The sequence below is a fragment of the Etheostoma cragini genome, chromosome 9 (assembly GCF_013103735.1).
Source record: "Etheostoma cragini isolate CJK2018 chromosome 9, CSU_Ecrag_1.0, whole genome shotgun sequence".
Taxonomy (NCBI): domain Eukaryota; kingdom Metazoa; phylum Chordata; class Actinopteri; order Perciformes; family Percidae; genus Etheostoma; species Etheostoma cragini.
Genome location: NC_048415.1, coordinates 8388332 through 8408325, shown reverse-complemented (window position 1 = coordinate 8408325; position 19994 = coordinate 8388332). Strand labels below are relative to the sequence as shown.

Genomic DNA, 19994 nt, shown 5'->3' with positions numbered 1-19994 from the left:
TAATGGAAAACCAAAAAAAGCGAGTAGACCCGAGGCGAGTCGAGTAGATACCACGCAGTGGAAAACCGCCATTAGTATATGCATCCAGTTTTACAATCATTTTTGTGTGCGTGCGTCTATTTGAGTGTGTGTATTACCTTAATGTGTGGACCTGGACTTTATGTTTTGGTATCACTTTCGCTCCTCATTTGTTGAGCTAAGGTTGTTATGGGTTTAGGGTCTTGGATGTTTTCATTATTGACTGTGGAGATGCTGAAGAGTTGTGGTCCTCTTCCCCCGTCCCCCACAGAGTATATGAGAAGGCTCGGGCCCAGAAAAGCCCCAACACGAGCCCTTAGCCCTCACGTTAGCACTCAACTATGTAACGAGACATGCCTGGGAACTGCTCCTCTCACATTACTAATGACTTGGACATCTTGCTCTTGTCATTTCCTGTTAGACAAACTTCGATGCTGACGCAGGGTAACTGCTTGAAACTATCCAGGGAGAAAGGGGAAAAACCTGCTTGAAGGGAGTATAATAGACTGCTGGTTTTGTGTGAAGGGAAAATAGACTACATTCACCAGATGTTTTTTTAATGGTTGTTTTATAGATGAGAAACTCGAATGACAGGCCCCAACAACTCCAAACAACACAGAGATGGTACAGCAGTTTATTCTTTATCATCGCTGTCCTAGAACCCAGTAACAGCTAGATCTGCATGCATGGTAGAAGGCAGTAATGCTGGTCTGGAATAAAAATGGATTAAAAGGATGATTGGGGTTGTAGCTTTGTAATCTCTCTAAAAACACCTATTATATAATTACATTTCTTGTTTAAACAGCTAATGCCCCATTAAGTCGTCTTTGTATCCAATCCTTTACATGGGTTTACATGGGTCGTGTCTGGCTGACTCTCTCTTTGCAGCTTCATCTCCTTTTTTATAGATATTAATAGAGGACAAAGAAGGGTAATGTCATTTCCGAATCTGAACTGCGTAGATGATGATGCTCTCATCTGTTGACTCCTGTTAGTATGATCACGAGGTTAGGCTTCAGAAAACACAGCTGTACTGATGAAGACCATACTCGTGGTATTCTCACACAGAAATGGCATACTTATACTGGTGGAAATGCTAAGTAAAACAATGCTTAATTTAGAACAGAACAAACAAAGTGGGCTTGGCATTTTCTTATATTATTTTTTCATGAAATACCCTCAGTTGTCACTATTTTATGTATTTTGTTTCTACGGTAGGGCCTCTAGCCCTGCAGACAAGCAGAGCCACAGCCCTGTGGTACAGCATGTCACATCCAATATCCTGGTGCCAGAGGTGATGAAGCTAATTTGGTGGTCAGTCAGTGACATGGCTAACAAACAAAGCCCTTATTAGTCCTGGAGCACTGGAAGCTCTGCTGTGATGTGCAATGCTCTGTGTTGCATTGTGAAAGACCGTGAGTTGTTGCCAAAGGGCACTAATGCAACCTAAAGCCTTGGGATCTATATCATGCTGGAGTGTGCAAATCTGGGTGTGGATATTTGGTTCAAATGTTCCGACAAAGGGAGAGGTTTGCTTTTAAAAATACCCTCAATACCGTAGCTGCTTTAATAATGAAACAATCATAGAAATGGGCATTTGTTTTCTCCACTCTTGCTTTGCGGATGTCTGGAGCTTGCAGCATAAAGGTTTTTCTATTTAGAAGAGTTGAAATATAAAGGGCCCTGCTATACTGTGCTTTGATGTGATGTAACTACTTAAGGGGTTTTCACATTAAAGTGCCGTGTGTGAACTGCCTCAACACTGACCGCACTGCTTTTTCCTAAAATAGAAAAAAAACATCAGACTAGATCTGTGACAATGAGTCGATTGACGTTTTTAGTAATCAATCTTTTGTCATTTTTCAAGCAACAAAGTCAAACAGTCAATGGCTTCATGTCCTCAGTTGTGATAATTAAATGCTTTCCGTATTTTGTTTTGTTATTGTAAAAACGTTAAGATGGATTAAGAAGGCTTTTGAAATTTGATTTCACATTGGACTCTAGGATGTTTTTAATAGACCAATCAATTAATCAAGACAATACCTGGTAGATTCATTTATAATGAAACACTATTTAGTTGCAGCCCTAAATCAGTAGGAAGGGGTACCGTTCAAACATTCTTTCTGAATGATACTTTTTTCAATGCCAATTTTATAAATCCATTTAAACAAAAAGAAATTACAACATAAAATATTTTTCAGCTCCTTTCCACCTGCCACTTACATGTGACCCACACTGTAGTCAAGCCTCTAAAAATACACACGTGAGCCCAGATTCTCTACGTAATGTAGTGTCTTTCCTACATGCGTCTACAATGTGTATGTTAGACAGCCAATCACAGACATTATTAGATCTTGGCACAAGCATGCTGCATGCCTATTGGCTTACTGATGCTGACAAAATGTACTCCTTAGGTATTGGAATTAGGTGTTAAATGACAAGGCATTTTTTGCTACTAGCAACTATGGAGGCAATTTGGTCGGTGCTTAAAAGTATCGATGTCTGGTACCCAGCCCTATGCATCAGAAAAATATACTTTTTTATTTTCTCTGTGCTGAGCCTCAAAGATTTCCCCCTTAATGGTGCACTAAACTTTGTGATGCCTTAAAAGTTGTAATTCTGCTCTCAAACCATTGCAGCCTGGATTCTAAGAATCTATGACATTACTTACAGCTAGATCAACCTAAATTAAGTGCTCTCTCTTGATTTTCTTTCACATATTATGCAGTTTCTATTTTAACTGAGGTGTGATGGTGATGTGGCATTTTGAAGGGGCTGTGAATGTAGCGAGAGTGTGCAACCTTAGCCTAAATCCCCAGGGTCCCCTCTCCTGAACGCCTGTGGGGTTCTTTCCTTCACACAGACTGCTCCTTCACACACTAAGTTGGTTTCTGGGGGATCACATAGCTGTCTTAAATGCAGCTCTGTTTTTGCATACTTTGCCCACACGTTTTTGTCTTTCCTTACACAGTCAGCAATTTGTCAATATAGGCCTACCTTGTTTATTCTCAGTGATTGACAGCATGAATTGGTTTCACCTAGGAAAAGGGGGGTGGTAAGGAAAAAAGAAAGATGGGTAGTGTGGCTGGCAGTCTTTTTTGACTGGTACCATGGCTGTCTGTCACTTGTCTTTTATCATTGAAATTGGAGTTTATCTTTTACAAGCCTGAGTGGAATGTTTTTGTTTTTCAAGTGATTATTATCATCCTCCTTGGCTGCCGTCTCCGGCTGATGAAATGAGCACATCAAACGGTGCGCTGCACTAACGAAGCGGTGCGGGCAGGCAGGCTGGCTCCTGCCTTTTGCTGTAAGGCACCTGCTGAAGTGACAGGCTGGCGACAAAGGGCCCCTCGCCACAAGAGTCGTCAGCGCCGCTGTGGAGTGGGCAGGACAATAGAGCAGAGAGGTGGCCTGGGCTTTTAGCCACGTGCCAGCTTGGGTTGACAACACACAGTAGCAACAGAGCGCAGAGGGGAGGAGGTGGTGAGGACAAGAGCGAGGGTGAAGGAGAAAGTGGAGGAGACTGGCCGACACCTGCATGTCCTTGAGTTCTTTTGTCAATGGTGGACATCTTTACTATACATAGTGGTTGAAAATGTGAAAGAAAAACTGAGATAAGAGGGGATACAAATGTGCAGGTGTGTATGTTTAGGCACACACACACACACACACACACACACACACACACACACACACACACACACACACACACACACACACACACACACACACACACACACACACACACACACACACAGGAGAGCCCAGTGTTAGTAAATGGGATTACTGGCTTATGGAAGGTCAGGTGATAGTGCAGATATATTTTATAAGGGCTCCAGTAGGTGAAATGTACTCTCACCAGAGCAGAGCACTGTGCTAGTTTATTTGGACTGTATGGGAAATTAATCAATTTAGGCCTCACATGAAGCCCAGGCTATTTGTGCTGTGCTATTTACTTCGGAAGTGAAATAATCATTAGCCTATAAAAATCTGAAAGTGAAAAATGTAAAGAAGGGCTATAAATAGTTAGCAAGCAGCATTATGGATCACTGGCCTTGTAGCGTCTCTGTGGACCTTGGTGATTTTCTTTTGTCTTTATTCCCTATTTTATCATTTCTCTCTGTTCCCACACTAGGGAGAAGGTGAAGGTCTGAGTTGTACAACGATATCACACTAAAACAGACACCCATACAGTATATATAACTCAGACGCATTCTGCAGATATGTTCACATTAAGTTTGAGGTAGTAGAGCTAACCCAGGAAGTTGGCTAAGCTGACATATCAACCAGTGTTAGCTCATTGCAGATATACTGGTGTGCGCTTATACTGTAAGTCTACCAATAAGTGACAATAAATTGTATTTTATTGAATATATGTTTGTGTGTGTGAGTGTATGTGTGTGTGTGTGTGCGTGTGTATGTATGTATGTATGTATATATATATATATATATATATATATATATATATATATATATATATATATAGATATATGTATGTGTGTGTGTGCGTGTGTATGTATGTATACACACATATATATATATATATGCGTGTGTGTGTATATGTTTGCTGTAATTATATTTTCTAACTGTAAAATTGCTGCTCAGTACCTACTTCGCCACAATTTTTAAATAACCAAATTTAAGATATCAATGTAAAAATTGTGCTTTTTTTCCGTGTTTAGAGGATATATATACAATAAAAAAACATAATTTTTAGCCTTTAAACATTAAAATCAGTTTTGACCTAAAAACAAAAATCCAGTTTTTTTCAGGCTATAGTTGATAGAGCTCGAAAAGCCACATGGAGATTTATCAGATACATACAGTCTGAAAGAGACCTAGCCATTAATCCAGCCATGTTCTGCCTGTTGAATAATAAATCCTGTTTGATGTCAGTGTTGTTGTTGAGATTCGTTCTTTTCTCAAGCTGACTGGTGCCCTGATTAACTTTTTGCTTTTGTAGCTGGATTTGGGGAATGGAAAAGTCTAGGCTAAATGATTTGACTCTGTACTGTAGTGCATTTGGCTGGCTTTGCAAAGCCTATTTTCAAAGGCTTCTTCCTTTATCTTCGTGTTTTTTCTTTTAGATTGAGGGACAATAAAGTTTCCTCTCTTCATTTTCTATTCCATCAAGTCTTGGACCGTCTTACTCAAAGACTTTAAAGACGGGCTCACATGCTGAGGTGTAATTGGTCCTCTCCCACTCTCTGTCTCTCTCTCGGCTCGTGGTCCACCGAACACGAGTGCTCGCACATTTGGGCTAATGATTTAGAATAGTGATTAAAATGAATTGGAGAGTGCACTGCTTCTGTAGTATCCGGACCCTTCCATCATTAGTGGTTCCATTCCTTTCTCTTCCCTTTTTTCCCTCTTTCTGTATCATCACTGTTAGTCAAGCAGGGGTTTCAGACGAGGCCTGGGGTCGGCTTTCATGAGCACAGACTCAAAGATTTCTCCACTTCTTGTAATCATGGACACCACTCTTCTAGCACTTTCACTGTCGTCTTCTGGCTCCTCAAAGGTGCCTTTGATTCCCTTACATCCTACACCAAGCGGATAGTGTCACATTATATTTTTCCTCTCCTTTTTTAACCCCCCCCTGCCAACCCCTCTCTTCACTTCTTTTCTTGCCCTTCTCATTTCTCTCCTCCTTATACCCACGCTCATCAGTTTGTGTTCATATTTATTGTCCTCGGACTGAGAGCTGAGCACTTCTCTTTTGGGCCACTTAATTCTAGGACCCTTCCCCTTTACTTCCCTATTCCCTTCCAGTTTGCCTTGACCCACCTTTTTATAATCGTCTCCCTCTCTTTGTTTTTCCTCTTCTCCTTTTTTAAATGAATAATGCAGAAGGGAGGAAATGGGGATTAAAGAGAAGCTAAAGCCACTGCCAACTTCTGTGGTGCACAGCTCCACACCGTCTCTCACAGGAGCGTGAACACATCAGGGCTAACAAGGTTCTCTTTTTCCTCTCCTGCTATTTTTCTCAGTCTTGCATCTGTCCCACTCTGTCTTAAGGCTCTGCCACACCAACCTGATTATCGTTCGTCCGGACAGTCTGGCGAGGTAGGTGACTCGAGTCTGTTCGGTGTGTTCCGTGCCGTCGTCAGTCAAAGGAGCCATCTGCATCCATTTTGGCCAATTTGACTTGACATAAAGTGGGCAGTCGGACTCAATGACCAATCTGATTGGTGGAGTGCTAGCCCTTGACTAGCAAATCAGTGCACGAGAAAGACAACGCCAGTATCTTCTTATTAATATATATTTTTTCCGTTCAGCAAGTAACGCCAACAACAGACCTTCTTGACTACTATCGACACTCTTCGATGAAAACAATGACCGACACCAGCGTGCTCTGTGTTTACTGGGTCCAGAGTGATGTTCCTTCTTTTCCTTTTTCATTTTTTTGGGTGACAACACAGATTAGTGTTACCTGCAGTTAGGAGACGCTTTACGTCTTGTGCACCCACAGAACATACGTTCATGTCGGCGTCGCATCGGTGTGTTCCGAGGCACTTTTTTGAGAGCCGACGGAGCAGGCCGACTGGCTTTTCTGCCGAAAGTTGGCCGTTGGGTTGGTGTGTAAAGAGCATTTATTCCGTCCCTGCTGTCCCTTGCTCGCTTTTTGGTTCTCCCACGAAGTTTTGATCCAGTTGACTGAAGATGTGCTCTTTTTTAATTTTGGACAACTTGTTGTCCACAGTGTTGTGAAAAGCCAACTTGTCGTTTTATTTTTTGAGAGATAGTTGTACTAAATGCGCATTGTACATCATAACGATGATGAAATAATAAAATCAAACAAATTTGGGGCACAAAAGATCTATAAACAAGTAGTCTTGCAATGCCATAAATATCTCCACAGAGCTGTGCAGGAGGGTCTGGCTAGTCCACTAAACATTCCGGGATAGTAGCAAAACATGCTCTGGTTTATTGGCATTTCTTTACACCAATCACAATCTGCTTGGGTGACCGCTGGATGCAGATACGGTGCCTCTGCAAAATAGCCTTGGGAATTAACTTGTTTTGGTGGAACGTGCACATAGGGAGGGGAGTTTTTGCAATAAATGGTTGTCGAGTGTGTGTGATGAGAATTTTACTCAAATAAAAGATAACTATAATTTGATTGTTGGTTCAAGCTCAGAGGATGTTTCCTGAATTGACAGGAGTTTAGAATGCTAACACAAAGAAAGTGGGAGGTGAGGGACGTATGGCCGAAAATGAAGGACATCCGGCCACTCTGTTCTGGCGGCACCGGAACAATCCCGTTAATTAAATGTCGTTGATATAGATTAATAAACAAGCTCCAGAAAATTGTGTTTAGTTGAACACAGTTAGCCACTATTTTTTTGTAAATGTTTAATGTAAACCGTGAGTTTAATTAAAATTTGTGTAGTGGTGATATAGCGAGGATCTGTGTATTCGTGCATATCTGTCCTGGAATCTCAAAGAAGATGATTTAATTCATAAAAATATTTATGGTCACATAAAAAAAAAAAAAAAAAAGAAGTCTCTAAATGTTTTGAACCAGTGGTGTGCTCGGCACAGTTGGTTGTGCGGAAATGGACCCGTTAGTCAAGCAAGAACACTTCGAGACAGATTGGATTATAAAAGATTTATCTTTGTGTGTAAATGATTTAGTAGATCAGGAGAAGTAAGAGGAAAACGTGAATTTTTTCCATTGACTTCAAAAGACACTTCACCGATTTTATTTATGAATCTCAGTTTACTCATCATGTAAAATACTGCTCAGCCTGTGAAAACGGTTGTATAATGTCTTCCATGATACTGCAGGGAGCTCTCCAAAGTTTGAAAAAAATAACCCTGATGATGTCATCAGATGAATACCCCAACTTTATTAAAGTGCAATACATAAATTGTTGGATTGCCCTTTTGGTGGATTTTTTGATCGGAGCCAGCATTTAATGCCCTTCAGGGGAACTGCACTGCACGTAAAGTCTATTTCTTCTCGGGCATCGAGTGTAGAGTTTTGCACGGTACAGTGGGTGATAAAGCATATGTCACGGGTAAAGAAAAGGAAAAAAGGAATCACAGATTTGAGACGAGTACAATAGGAAGAGGGTGAGAGATGGAGATGTGTCACAAATAAGGAAAAAGCTAATAAACAAATCAGATTTGTGCTGGAAGTGTGGGAATAAAGAAGCCTTTTTCACAGAAAACAGGGATCAGAGATGAAAATGAGCTCATTCGCTATATCTAGCACATTTACATTGAGGTGTAAACTGATATGGTGATTAATGTGCATTGTCCATGGTAAATGAATGAATGAATAAACAAATACAACTGCTGAATAGTCTTGTTAATATCCCTTTCTCTACTCCTTGTTTTGCCTCACTCTGTTTCTCCCTTCCCTCCTCTGTCATTTAATTACCTCGGTGTGATTGGGCCTGCTGTGAGAATGTCGGGCTGGAGTCTCACATTAGATGGAACGCAGTCAGAAAACAGTGTTTGTTTACACTGAGTGGTTGGTGGTCTGGATGGTAAAGTTTTTTTCCCTACTCAACAGAAAAACCATCAGTTTGTCAGAGAGATAAATGGATTACTTGCTCCAATGCACTGTAACTGTATGCACCTTCTGGCCTATCTGTTATGGAAATGGTCAGAGCGGTTTGGAATAATCTGACATTTTTTTTATTTCAAGTATAATAATATAATAGTTTGACAGTCGATTTGATTGGGACTTCGCAGCTGCTAAGACTCTAAGTGGTAAAGCCTGAGACCTAAAACATATCAAGATTTTAGGTATGAGCATATTGTGTATTCAAATTTATAAACTGTATTGATTCTCTCTATTGCACTTTAAACATGGGTCTATTCTGTTGTATATTTGCAGCTGTCTCAGACCAAAGCTCTGAACTAGTCTCTGACATGCCTATGAATAGTTAGGGGATTTAGCCTTTAGCTGCTGCTGCCCCACTGCTGCCGAAACTACAAAAAAAACACTGGTACCTTGAGTTTCCACAGCTGTTTGTGGCCACCAAAAATTCCTTCCTGTGATGAGAGCAGGGCCATTTTGTGGATCAGAGACGAAGAGAGAAACCGTGGAAATAGCACAGAAGGGTTTATGGAGAGAGAGCTATAGTAGCTTTAAGGTTCACATGATGAAAGTCACAATCAATCTTATGTATTTGATTTGTCCGGACACAAGGACAAGGCTTTGCCATTGATGAATTTGATGCACATTACTTAAACTGTGTGTGAATAGGAGCCCCGAGAGTGTGACCTTGCCTCATTTGACTGAGTTAGCTTCGTTAATTGTGTTGTTTCTTGGTTTTAATCTAAGATGGCAGTCTTAATTGATCTCGTTAACGTGGGATGTTGGGGGCGAAAGAACGTCGGGGAGCTCCAATGCCCGCTGGTTATTTTGACACATAGACAGTCCGAAACACAAAAGGGTTAGGGAGAGGAGTAAGGGGGCCAGTCCCAATCTCACAAAACACAAGGCTGAAGTGCAGAAAAATCACTACAAGATGCAGAAAGGTTACCCGGGTGGGTGACTTGCAGAGCACCCTGTAACACCCAAATCAAAATGCCACGACACCCAGCTGGTCAGCCATCCAGTCAGCCTTTGTCTGGTAGGTCCTATTTTAACCTAGCCCTCAATGTTTATCCAGAATGTTTCCAAATTAAAAACTGGTACAAATTCAAAAGCTCAACCAATTATTACAAAGGCTTGCCTGGCTAAGGTCTACATGATCCCCTAACCATGGAACACATTGTATTATAATGGAGCTGTCTGTTCGTGGTAGTCGGTCTTGTGAACATGCTAATTCAAGAACAGCACAAAGGCCTGCATGTTAATAAGGAAAACAGATTTCCATGACAGTGCCAACAACTCGTATAACATGTGAAGGTATATATATATACTGAGATAGATATTTGACAGATAATACCTTTTTTATTACCGTAACGAGTAGACACATGGTTAAAATGGGAAGGTGGTTTTGTGGATAGAGCAGTGTAGAGCAGATCTTTTGTGTGACCGGAACCGTTGTTTATGTTGTGTGTAGAATTACATTTTCCACCTCTAGCTCAACTTGTTTATGGTTAGTATGGGAACAAGTATGGGTATGGTGTCATTGTTAAGCCTTTACACAAATCATTTACTGGTTGTATTAAGTAAAAAAAAAAAAAGAACCTTAAGAATCAGCATCGGACATTTAACAATGTTTTTCTAATTTGCCTTTTTGCATTTAGCAGTGCGGTGTTTTATATCCTCTTATGTAAACCTTATTTTATTTTTTATTTTTTTACATTTGATTTTATTTAAACTTGTTTGAAACAAGCTTTAAATGTAAATTTTGAAGAAAAAAAAACAATATTCCCAATATAGTCAATGCAATCCCAGGAGAAATAGTGTTGTGCAAACAGTTATTTTCAAGAGCTTCAAAGCTCACATGAAGGCCAGCAAACCCCCGAAAGAAACGCTGAACTCATCTAAAATAAACAAGGTTAGAATTTGCAAAATACTACTACACATTCTTTCTTGCGTGCACATAATAAAGACCCCCAACACGCACTCAAAAATGCACTTATAGTAACATGCATATATACTGCAGATGTCTAATTAGCATTATTAACCTTTAGTGAATGGGACTGACAACATCAGGGGAGAGACAGCTTCTCTCTGCGATTCTCCTGTCCATTGTACCAGGGGTGTTTTAATTGGCCAGGGAGGTTTGAGGCCACAGAGACCAGAGACGGTTAGTAAGAGACATATGACAGACTGACAGATCCACAGACAGACGGTCTTCATTCTATTGGAAAATGTCCCATTGTGAAGTTTTTTGTGTCCCTTTTTAGATTTGTTTAAACTGTAATGTGTTTGTCCTTTTGTGTTTGCATGCAGTATTCATTTAAAAATAAACTCTTGTAAAATGATAGTGGCTAGTAAAGTTATGTATTATGTTGAATACTTGCGAACACCTCCTCTCACGTATGTATTTACTTGTGCATGACACAGGGCTATGCATGCATTGTATTGTGTGTAGATTATGAGTAAATTGGGCTTAATTGTTAGACTATGTAACAATAGTATGCATTACTGACAGCATGCGTGGAAATGATCCAAGAACATCTGTTAAGTCCAGAGTTCATCCCACATGCATGAGTGGGGACTGAATTCATAGGCAAATTGCTAGGGTTGTGCAAAAAAAATTGAGTCACATTTATGAATAGATTCAAGCTCTACCAATTCAAAATCAATTTATGAAATTCCACGAATTTATTCAATTAAAAAATTTTTTTTTTAATGGCGTTTATACTACCACATGGGAAAAGTAACTACATGTACACACTCTGGATCGTTCTTTTAATTGAGAATCGTTTTTTAATCAAATATTGATTTTTGAAACAAATCGCGAGCCTAAAAATCAATATTGAATCGCAACATTTTCTGAATCGTTCACCCCTACTAAATGCATTGATGAATAATGTTTGGAGCTGGTGGTGGAGAATCATATGCAATTAGCTTGCTTACTTGCCAGAACATGCAGTTATACACCCATACCCAACACACTCACCTCTGTGTGACCTCTTTCTTTTAGAAAAAAGAGAATTAAGTGGAACTGGGTAAAATGCCGGTATAACCAGCAATTCCCATGAAAGGTTCCTTGGAGGAATGCCAAGGAAATACAGAGTGGCATTATCTTTGCTTTGTTCAGATTAATATCACTGCCTGCTGTAGCTCTGTCATGCTGCAACTTGAGAGGGACCCAGACAGAGTGTCAAATCCTCAGGCATGACGTGGGATCCAGTTCTGCTGAAACTGGACACTTTGACTGCAACCAGCACTCAATGGTTTAGTGCTGAACGACTGAGAACAGTTGTCCTGTTGAGGTTATTGTTGTATTTTTATTGTGTAATTTAGATATTTTTTTAAAGGAAGTGACTGCTGCTGAGTGTTCTTTGTCCAATGATGTTGAATTGGCTAACCAGAAGTTCTATTTTGTGTTTTTGTTGTTCTCAGAGGTGTAACGGATCAAGCTCCTAACACCGTGGATATGGACACGCAGCCACAAGGACAGCAAGCAGCCGTGCCAGTCTTTCAACCCCAGGTAAACTTTACACACATGAACACAAGCCAATCGGCTAACCTGGGTGGTGAGGTATGATGACATGTAAAGTGAGATGACGAAATTTGTTAGCTTCATAAATGATAATTATAAATGATTCATACCATTTTGATAAGATAAACTTTATTGTCCCAAAGGAAATTTTTCCTGGGTAAAGTGAAGCGCTGACAACAGCTGCATACAAACACAATGTGCTTTAGGCAAAGCAAAAATTAGTTGAGATCATATTGCACAGGCCCTGATACAGTAAAGTATTGCACGTGCCCCTTAATAAGTTAGTTACACACACATAAATGCAAAGTTTGAATATAGGAATTGCACATAGTGAGTTATAACACAGGTTACATTGGTTAAGGCCAGCACACTATTATAGGGACGAGGACTCGACTGGTTGGTTGTTCAGTAGTGCTATCGATGTCGGGACATATGAAAGCTTAAGGTGGCTGCTTTTCCACCTACTGGCTCAAAAGCAACCGCCTTAATATTTAATTTGTCCCCACATTGATAGCACTACCGAATTAATATCAGTCTCGTACTCAGTCTCTGGTTATTTTGGGCCGTATTAGATTGTCGGGATTGTTGCATCAATGTGATGAAGAATCTGGATTGTTTAAGTCACAAGTTTGTTTAAGTCAGGTCAAATTATCTATGAAGAGTTTTTTCACTTTATTTTTTAGGAAATGCCCCATGATAAAACATTTTACCACCCTGCTGCTAAGGGTTTCTATTTCAGTAGATCATGTATCACCATCATCATGTCACTTTCTGTCATATAGTGTGTGATTTTGTTCAATTTAATAAGGATTGTGGCATCACAAATTGTTTCCCTGTACGTTTATTCAAAGGGGACATATTTGATCATTTACGATGATATAACCTACTCATCCATTCATTGCAAGCATAGTATCCTACCTACTTCACATTTTGAACCGTAAATACTCTATACTATCATTTCCCTGCTGCAATCAAGTTGTCCCTATCAGTCAGAGCATCCTTCAGACCGCTGTAGCCAGTGTGTGAGATAGACAGCAGTGGATGAATGTTGAGTTGTTTCTATTGATCAGAGCTCTGGAGGCTGGCGTAGTCTGGCCTCCCTGCACGCCTCTCTTGGTTCGATACAACTCAGGTTGGCTCTGTGCAGATCTGGTCATTGTTGGATTTTAATACCGCCCTCCAACATCAGGTCCATTGATTTCTTTCCAGAAGGATGTTTTTGCCTCCATAACTATTGAATAGACTTTAAACAAAGAGGATCATCCATATGCCCCAGAGAAAATGTGGATTTATTTTGGAGAAAGAAACAAAACTAAAAATAGGGCCTGCTCTCTCAGTTGTTGTTTTTCTTCCGTATGTGAGGGCACTGCAACATTAACACTGGAATTGCCAAGGGGGTTAATTTATTCTAAGATTTGTAATTGCAAAATTAAGGATAATTGGGTTGCACACAGACGAACGTCAGATAAAAGCTCTAATGATTATATTTACTTAAGCAAACCCCCCACGCACACGCACACACACACAAACACACACACACACACACACACACACACACACACACACACACACACACACACACACACACACACACACACACACAGTAGATCTTCCACTCATCTTCCAACAGTTGATTGTGTGTTATTGTTCAGGCTTAATGATTTCTCGCTCTGTTTTTCAGCCTATTTCTAGCAGTTTACATCAGTGTTAATTCCTGGCCCACTTTTTGAGCTTAGGCTATTGGTTGCACTGTGAACCTTACATGTTTTTTCACTCTCACAGAAGAGGCTGAACTGATTCAAATTTAGTGGGAGATGGAGAGAACGAGTCAGAGTATGTAGATGGCTGTCTAAGCAGCATCCAGATGGGTGTCTTTCAACAAGTCCTGTTTATGTTTCACACTTTCCCAAGGTTCAGTCTGCTTGGCAGCACAGGGGGAAACAAATACCACCAGCCTCCTCCTGGAGAAATCTGAATTGTATATGTGATGAAGGATATTCAGTATCGCTTGCAATATCATTTCTCTTGGTCCCGGAGGTATGATGCATATGCATTAGGTAAACGAGATGAGCTGGTAAGATGTGCATTTTTAATGGCGCATTTGCTCTTTGAGTGAGTGGGAGGGTTGGTGAGGAGGCCCCCCTCACATCCGATTTTGATTGTCAATGCAGAGTTTGACAGTCACGGATCTGTCTGTAAGCGCTGAGACAAGGCAGTGCGGTTGTGGAGCAGATTGAGAGGAGAAGAACGATAAGCACCTTTGGGGTGAATCCTGGCAGTTTGCTGAGAAATATTGAATGGTGGCGTGCTTAAGGGGGCAGGTGACTGGTGGGGGGTGGGAGTGGGGCTCCCCTGCCTGCCAGTTGCTGTCTCTGTCTCTCCTTGTATTCTTCCATGTCTCTCTTGGAAACAGCCACATTAATAATTTTGTTTTGTCTGGTTTACAAGAAAACCATTTCGGTCCACACAAGAGTTGTGTGGTGGTTTTGTGGAGATCCCTGTCGACACTAAACTGCTTAAACAATAAGAAAACAAACTTGATTAAAACAAAAAAAAAATCTTTAGTTGTGGGTCATAAATGCTGACTGGTGACAAAATAAATAGTACTTTCTAGGATACTGTGTGCACCTAATGTTGGTCACTACTCAATTGATCTCAAATAAGTCTGACAAAATAAATACAACAAATGACAACACCTGTATTCACCTAGATCAGCTGTATTAAGATTTAGAATGAGTGAAAACAGGGCACACTGGTGGCATAAAGGCACCAGAGGTTAAGGCACCAACTGACCTACATCAACCCCGGTTCACGTCTGGGACCCTTGCATGTAATTTTTTCTTCTTTTCTCTCCTCAATTTCTCTAATTTTTTATACTGTTGGCTAATGTTATTTTCCCCATCCACACCAAAATATGCAGCCACAGCCTCACTCTAAAGATTTTGCAGTGTGTAAAATGCTGATTCAGGGTGCCAAAATGGAGAGGTGTGTTTTGAAATTTAGTCTGCTTAGTGTGGACGTGCCCTGAGTTTCTCCCTCTGTTACTGCATCCAGCTCTGTCTCTTTCCATGGGAGACGGCACCTCTCTGCCGCCGCTGGCCTTTCTGTGGCAGCCGTTGGGTCTGCTGGGCTGTCACATCACACCCTGGCCCCTCTGCTGCTTGTCTTTCCCCCCTCTCACTCTCTCTCCCTCTGCCTGTCTTCTGCAGTCCCTCTTCTACTTTCCATGTGTCTTGTCAGTTGTATTTGGCAATTGTGTCATTATTGGGCAGCCCATATCACGCTTCCTTCGATGAGCTGTCTGTCTGCTCTCCCTGTGTGTGTGTGTGTGTGTGTGTGTGTGTGTGTGTGTGTGTGTGTGTGTGTGTGTGTGTGTGTGTGTGTGTGTGTGTGTGTGTGTGTGTGTGTGTGTGTGTGTGTGTGTGTGTGTGTGTGTGTGTGTGTGTGTGTGTGTGTGTGTGTGTGTGTGTGTGTGTGTGTGTGTGTGTGTGTGTGTGTGTGTCTTTCTCAATCCCCCTGCTAGTGAGTTGCCCATGGCTGTTGTGTGTCACCTTTATACCTAAGATACGCTATCCCTCACAGACGTTACCCATAATGCCTTGCATGGCTGCCTGCCACTTATCTCCATCCCATGCAGCTTGTTCCCATCAACAACCAGAATGATATGAGGGAAAATAGTATAATCAAACCACATATATGTAAGTCAAGAAAAACATTAACGTCTGTAATCTGAAGATCAGAATTTACAAAAAGGCAGTACTAATCAATGGACCTTTCACTACTTTTTCTTTGTCTCAGTTTATAATAGAGGTCAAATAGTAAATTATCATTACTGCCATTTGACATGTAACCTCAGGATTACAAGGTGAGGACATTTTCCCACCAGTTAATAAACTTAATAAACTAAAATGCACCAGACATTTTACAAGAAAAGATGTTTGTAAGTGGCGCTGGCCTGTCCGGTCGCGTAGCCGGCGCTGCTGCACCACGTTCTGTCTGGTTTACAGTGTATAGATTGCCTCATTAAAGTTATCAGGTCCCCCGCCATTGATCGTATATTGTTGTTGCTGCTATACAGAGCAATCACTTTCAATTTGATTGTAGCATCGTTCGTCCAACATCGATAACATATTTAGTGGGTGCTGATACACAAAAACTAGGTAAATGGGTTTTATTTTTATGTAAAAGCTAAACGATGGTGGGGCCAGTGGGCAAGTCAAATAATTGGTGTATGCCTGATCACCAGGTAACACTAGAAACACTGACTACTGCTGCAAGTCAGCCAAAATGTATTTAAGTCATTTACTAATTTTTGAATGACGTGATATTGGCCAGTGTTAAAGGATTTGTGCTCCTTTTTATTGTTTATGCCTTAACACTGATATGAGAAGTTTGGGATGGATAAACGTAAAAAAAGGTATCCATTGATTTAAGGTTAAAATGCAGCTTTGTTTTCAAGCCTTCTAAATTGTTATTATTCATCTTTTTTTCTTTAAATGGAAAACCCCAAGAAATAATCAAATGTGTACCCTTGGCAGCATTTGGGCCACGCTTTAACCATTCAGATATAATAGATACACTTTTTTTCTAAAATGTCCACTAGTCTACCCTTCATTTTTGTGTTCTTCCATCATATTTAACATACACATGAACAATTTGAACAATCAAGTTTAGATCCTTACACTCAGTAGTCTGCATAGCCGTCTCCTTCCAGTTTGGTTCAGACACTGACCCCTGCATCATTCAGGGTCATTCCTTTGTGACTTCCCTTTATGTTTGTCGGGGCCTTGTGTTTCAGCTGGGAGCTCCTGATTGTGTGACACCCGTGTGCGGCAGATGAGACGGCCTGTCACTCAACTTTGGCCTGGCTGCCCTTTGAAGGCCAGGCCAGGGGGCAAAGAGGTGCCGCAAATGGCCTGTGAAGTTTACATACACTGCCCACTGCTAAACAGATTAGCTCTAATGAAGTGTCTAATGCCGGGGCCGCTGGCTGACATAATCCTGCCTGGCAGCTCGGCCCCTTGGCTGCCAAAAAAGCCGCCCTCCCTCCAGCCCTCTCTTCCGCCCTCGCATGGCCTCTGCTGCCACCCAAGGCGACTCCACACAGGGAGGTGCCCACTGTTAATCATGCCGGACAGTGTGCGATCTGACATGCAAATGTAGGTCATTGCATATGTAAATGTGTGATTAGGGGGCTGGCATGCCAGGACACATTAGCAAGACTGTGCTCTCAGCAGGCGGTTGTCACAGCGCTTTAGAGGCTCATGCTAACATTTGTCAAGCTACCACGCACCAAATGAAAGCAATGCCCTCTTGTCCTCTCTGCCCCCCCCCCAAAAAAAAATCTCTCTCTATCTCTCTCTCTCTCTCGGACGCGTTCTCTGAATATATATACACCTCAAACTGTCCATCATTTATCCTTGCACAAATGCCTCTGTCACCATTATGACAAGTCATTGCACAATATAGCAACACTTACAATGTGACACACCTTATAGATCTTTGTGTAGGTTTGCATTTTGGCAAACTGGAACAATATGTTACTGTTTAGTGGTAGCTATAAGCAAAGCATGTTTTTAGAGTTCCTGTAAGTGCATCATGCTCTCTGTCACTGTGACTCTCAGACAGCTCGTGACGATGGTGGTGTCACGCTGAAAAATGCACACACCTCAACGGTGTTAAGTGTTAATTGGACAGGGCATCTAATTTGCTCACGCCTCTTCCTTTGGCTGTCAACTTTAAACTTTAAAAAACAATGAAATGCTTGCCCCACCCACAGCCTTATACCTTTAAGAAAATCCTGTTTGGAGTTGTGCTTCCCTTCCTGTCACTGTAGATGCTTAAGTGTCTTTGTATTTGTTAATATTCAATCTTGGGTTGGTGTCGTCAGCACACAGACGATTAAATGATTGATAACGGCACTCCACTTGACTGTTGTCAACATTAAATATACACGTTTTTGCTGTATTAAATAAAGTATAAAGTACTCATGTATAAAGTACATGAGCTTATGGTTAAATACTGATGCCGAAACAGTCAGTTCATTTATTTATCTGTCAGAAAAAAACATTTGCTGCTTTTCTCTGCGTTATATAATTGAACATGTTTGGGTTCAAGACTATTGATTGGACCAAACAAGCAACTGGAAGATGTTAACATGGGCATTGGAAATCGTAATGGTCAATTTTCTTACATTTTACAGACTACACGTTAAGTTTTTTAATTTAAAAGTAGTCATCAGTCAAGTCATGGTCAGTTGTAAATAATCAATAGTTGTTGCTCTTCTAACCATACAGCTAAACATGTTTCCCTTTTATAGTATTTTGGTTGGGTTTAATTGTAAATATTTCCTTGATCTCGTTGTTTTCCTTTGTTGTAACTGAGTAAATCCTTTATGGCCTCCGGCTGATGGGAACTCTGTCAAACTGCTAAACGTAAGTGAAGCAGTTTAACAGAGTTACCACGAGTATGATGACACTCCCTTCTTGAGTGTATTAATACTTGGGAGATTCCTTTTTTGACTTTCTCAACTTCTTTGTCTTCTTCCCTCTATCCCAAGTTTCTTGCCCCTGAGCTGCTCCCACGGCCACATTGGCACAAGTGCCGGTGATGTGTGGCATTCTGTTATCTGTCACTTTGTGTTTGCTCCCGCGGACGCCTTGTACAAGTTTACCAAAAGGTTGGAAAGGTCATGCAGCCTGCTTTATTTTCACACATCATATCCAAGGGGCTCATTCTGGTTTATTTTTGAGTGTTTTTAGTTATTTATTTTAATTGTGTAAGGTGAGTTGAGTGTCTCAGCTTGCACAGCCAATCGTGTGGTGAGGAGAGGCGAGGACTCCTGTAGTCTGTGGCCCAGTGCCAGACTGTCAGTGATAGAACTTGGCAGACAAAGGAAGGAAGATGACTTGGATTCCTGTGAACTTAAACAACTTAGGCGGAATGATAATGAGCCACCTCCTGGGCACTGCCAGGTGCTCTTGAGCAAGGCACCGCACCCCCCCCAACCGCTCAAGGCGCTGGTTCAGCTGGCAGCCAACTCACTCTGGCATCTCTCCATTAGGGAATGTATAGGTCTTGAGCATGTGTGTATTTCAGACCTGTGTGTGATCACTGACAAAAGTGTGTGCACGGAGTGTAAATGGTAATTTCCCCACTGGGGATTAATAAACAATTTACAATTAAAAAAAAAAAAAAAAAAAAAAAAAAGTATGATGTGCCTTCATTTTATATAATACAATGTTTTATTTATCCCTGCAGGGAATAATATATTTCATCTCTATTTCAGAGAGGTCAGAGTGCTATTTTAGCCACAAAACAGCACCCATAAAACCTAGCTTGATTCACTTGTCTGCCTAGCAGATGTAAGATACAACACATAAATTCAAAGCTTATTTAATTATATGGGAACATCATCAGTCCACGTACAACTTTAAAACTATAGGAATCAGAAGGTAATAGTGCCAGCATAGCAGTGACTTCCAAAAAATACTGCCAGGTCCTGCATGATGCTATTCTGCTACCTGTGAAAAGTTCCAAACCTTATGGTGCTCTATGCAACAAAAAAAAAACTAAGGACTTTGCGTGCATGCGCGTTATGTTGTGTTGTCTGTGCATAACTGCTAGTAAAGTTGTTATTTCTTTCAGAAACCATTGCAACCAGACATGGGCCATAACTCGCTGGCAAACTTCCAGATTGAGAAGAAGATTGGACGGGGCCAGTTCAGTGAGGTGTACAGGGCAAGGTACTTGTTAGACAACACGTCAATGGCCCTGAAGAAAGTCCAGGTAAGACACACTTTGGATACCATGTGCAGCCAATATATACGTTTTTTTATTCTCATGAATGGGTAACCTGAGACCGACACCAGACAAACACAGACAACCAAA

General features: G+C 41.0%; 1 protein-coding gene across 1 annotated transcript in view; it reads left to right on the top strand.

The window, feature by feature from the left end:
- Nucleotides 1-19994, top strand: part of nek7 (NIMA-related kinase 7) — a 67479-nt gene that overhangs the window by 14905 nt on the left and 32580 nt on the right. Inside the window, exons 2-3 of the mRNA XM_034881249.1 lie at nucleotides 12005-12092; nucleotides 19752-19892. Of these exons, the coding sequence (XP_034737140.1) occupies nucleotides 12039-12092; nucleotides 19752-19892 (195 nt within the window). The 5' untranslated portion in view covers nucleotides 12005-12038. The remainder of the gene's footprint in view (nucleotides 1-12004; nucleotides 12093-19751; nucleotides 19893-19994) is intronic.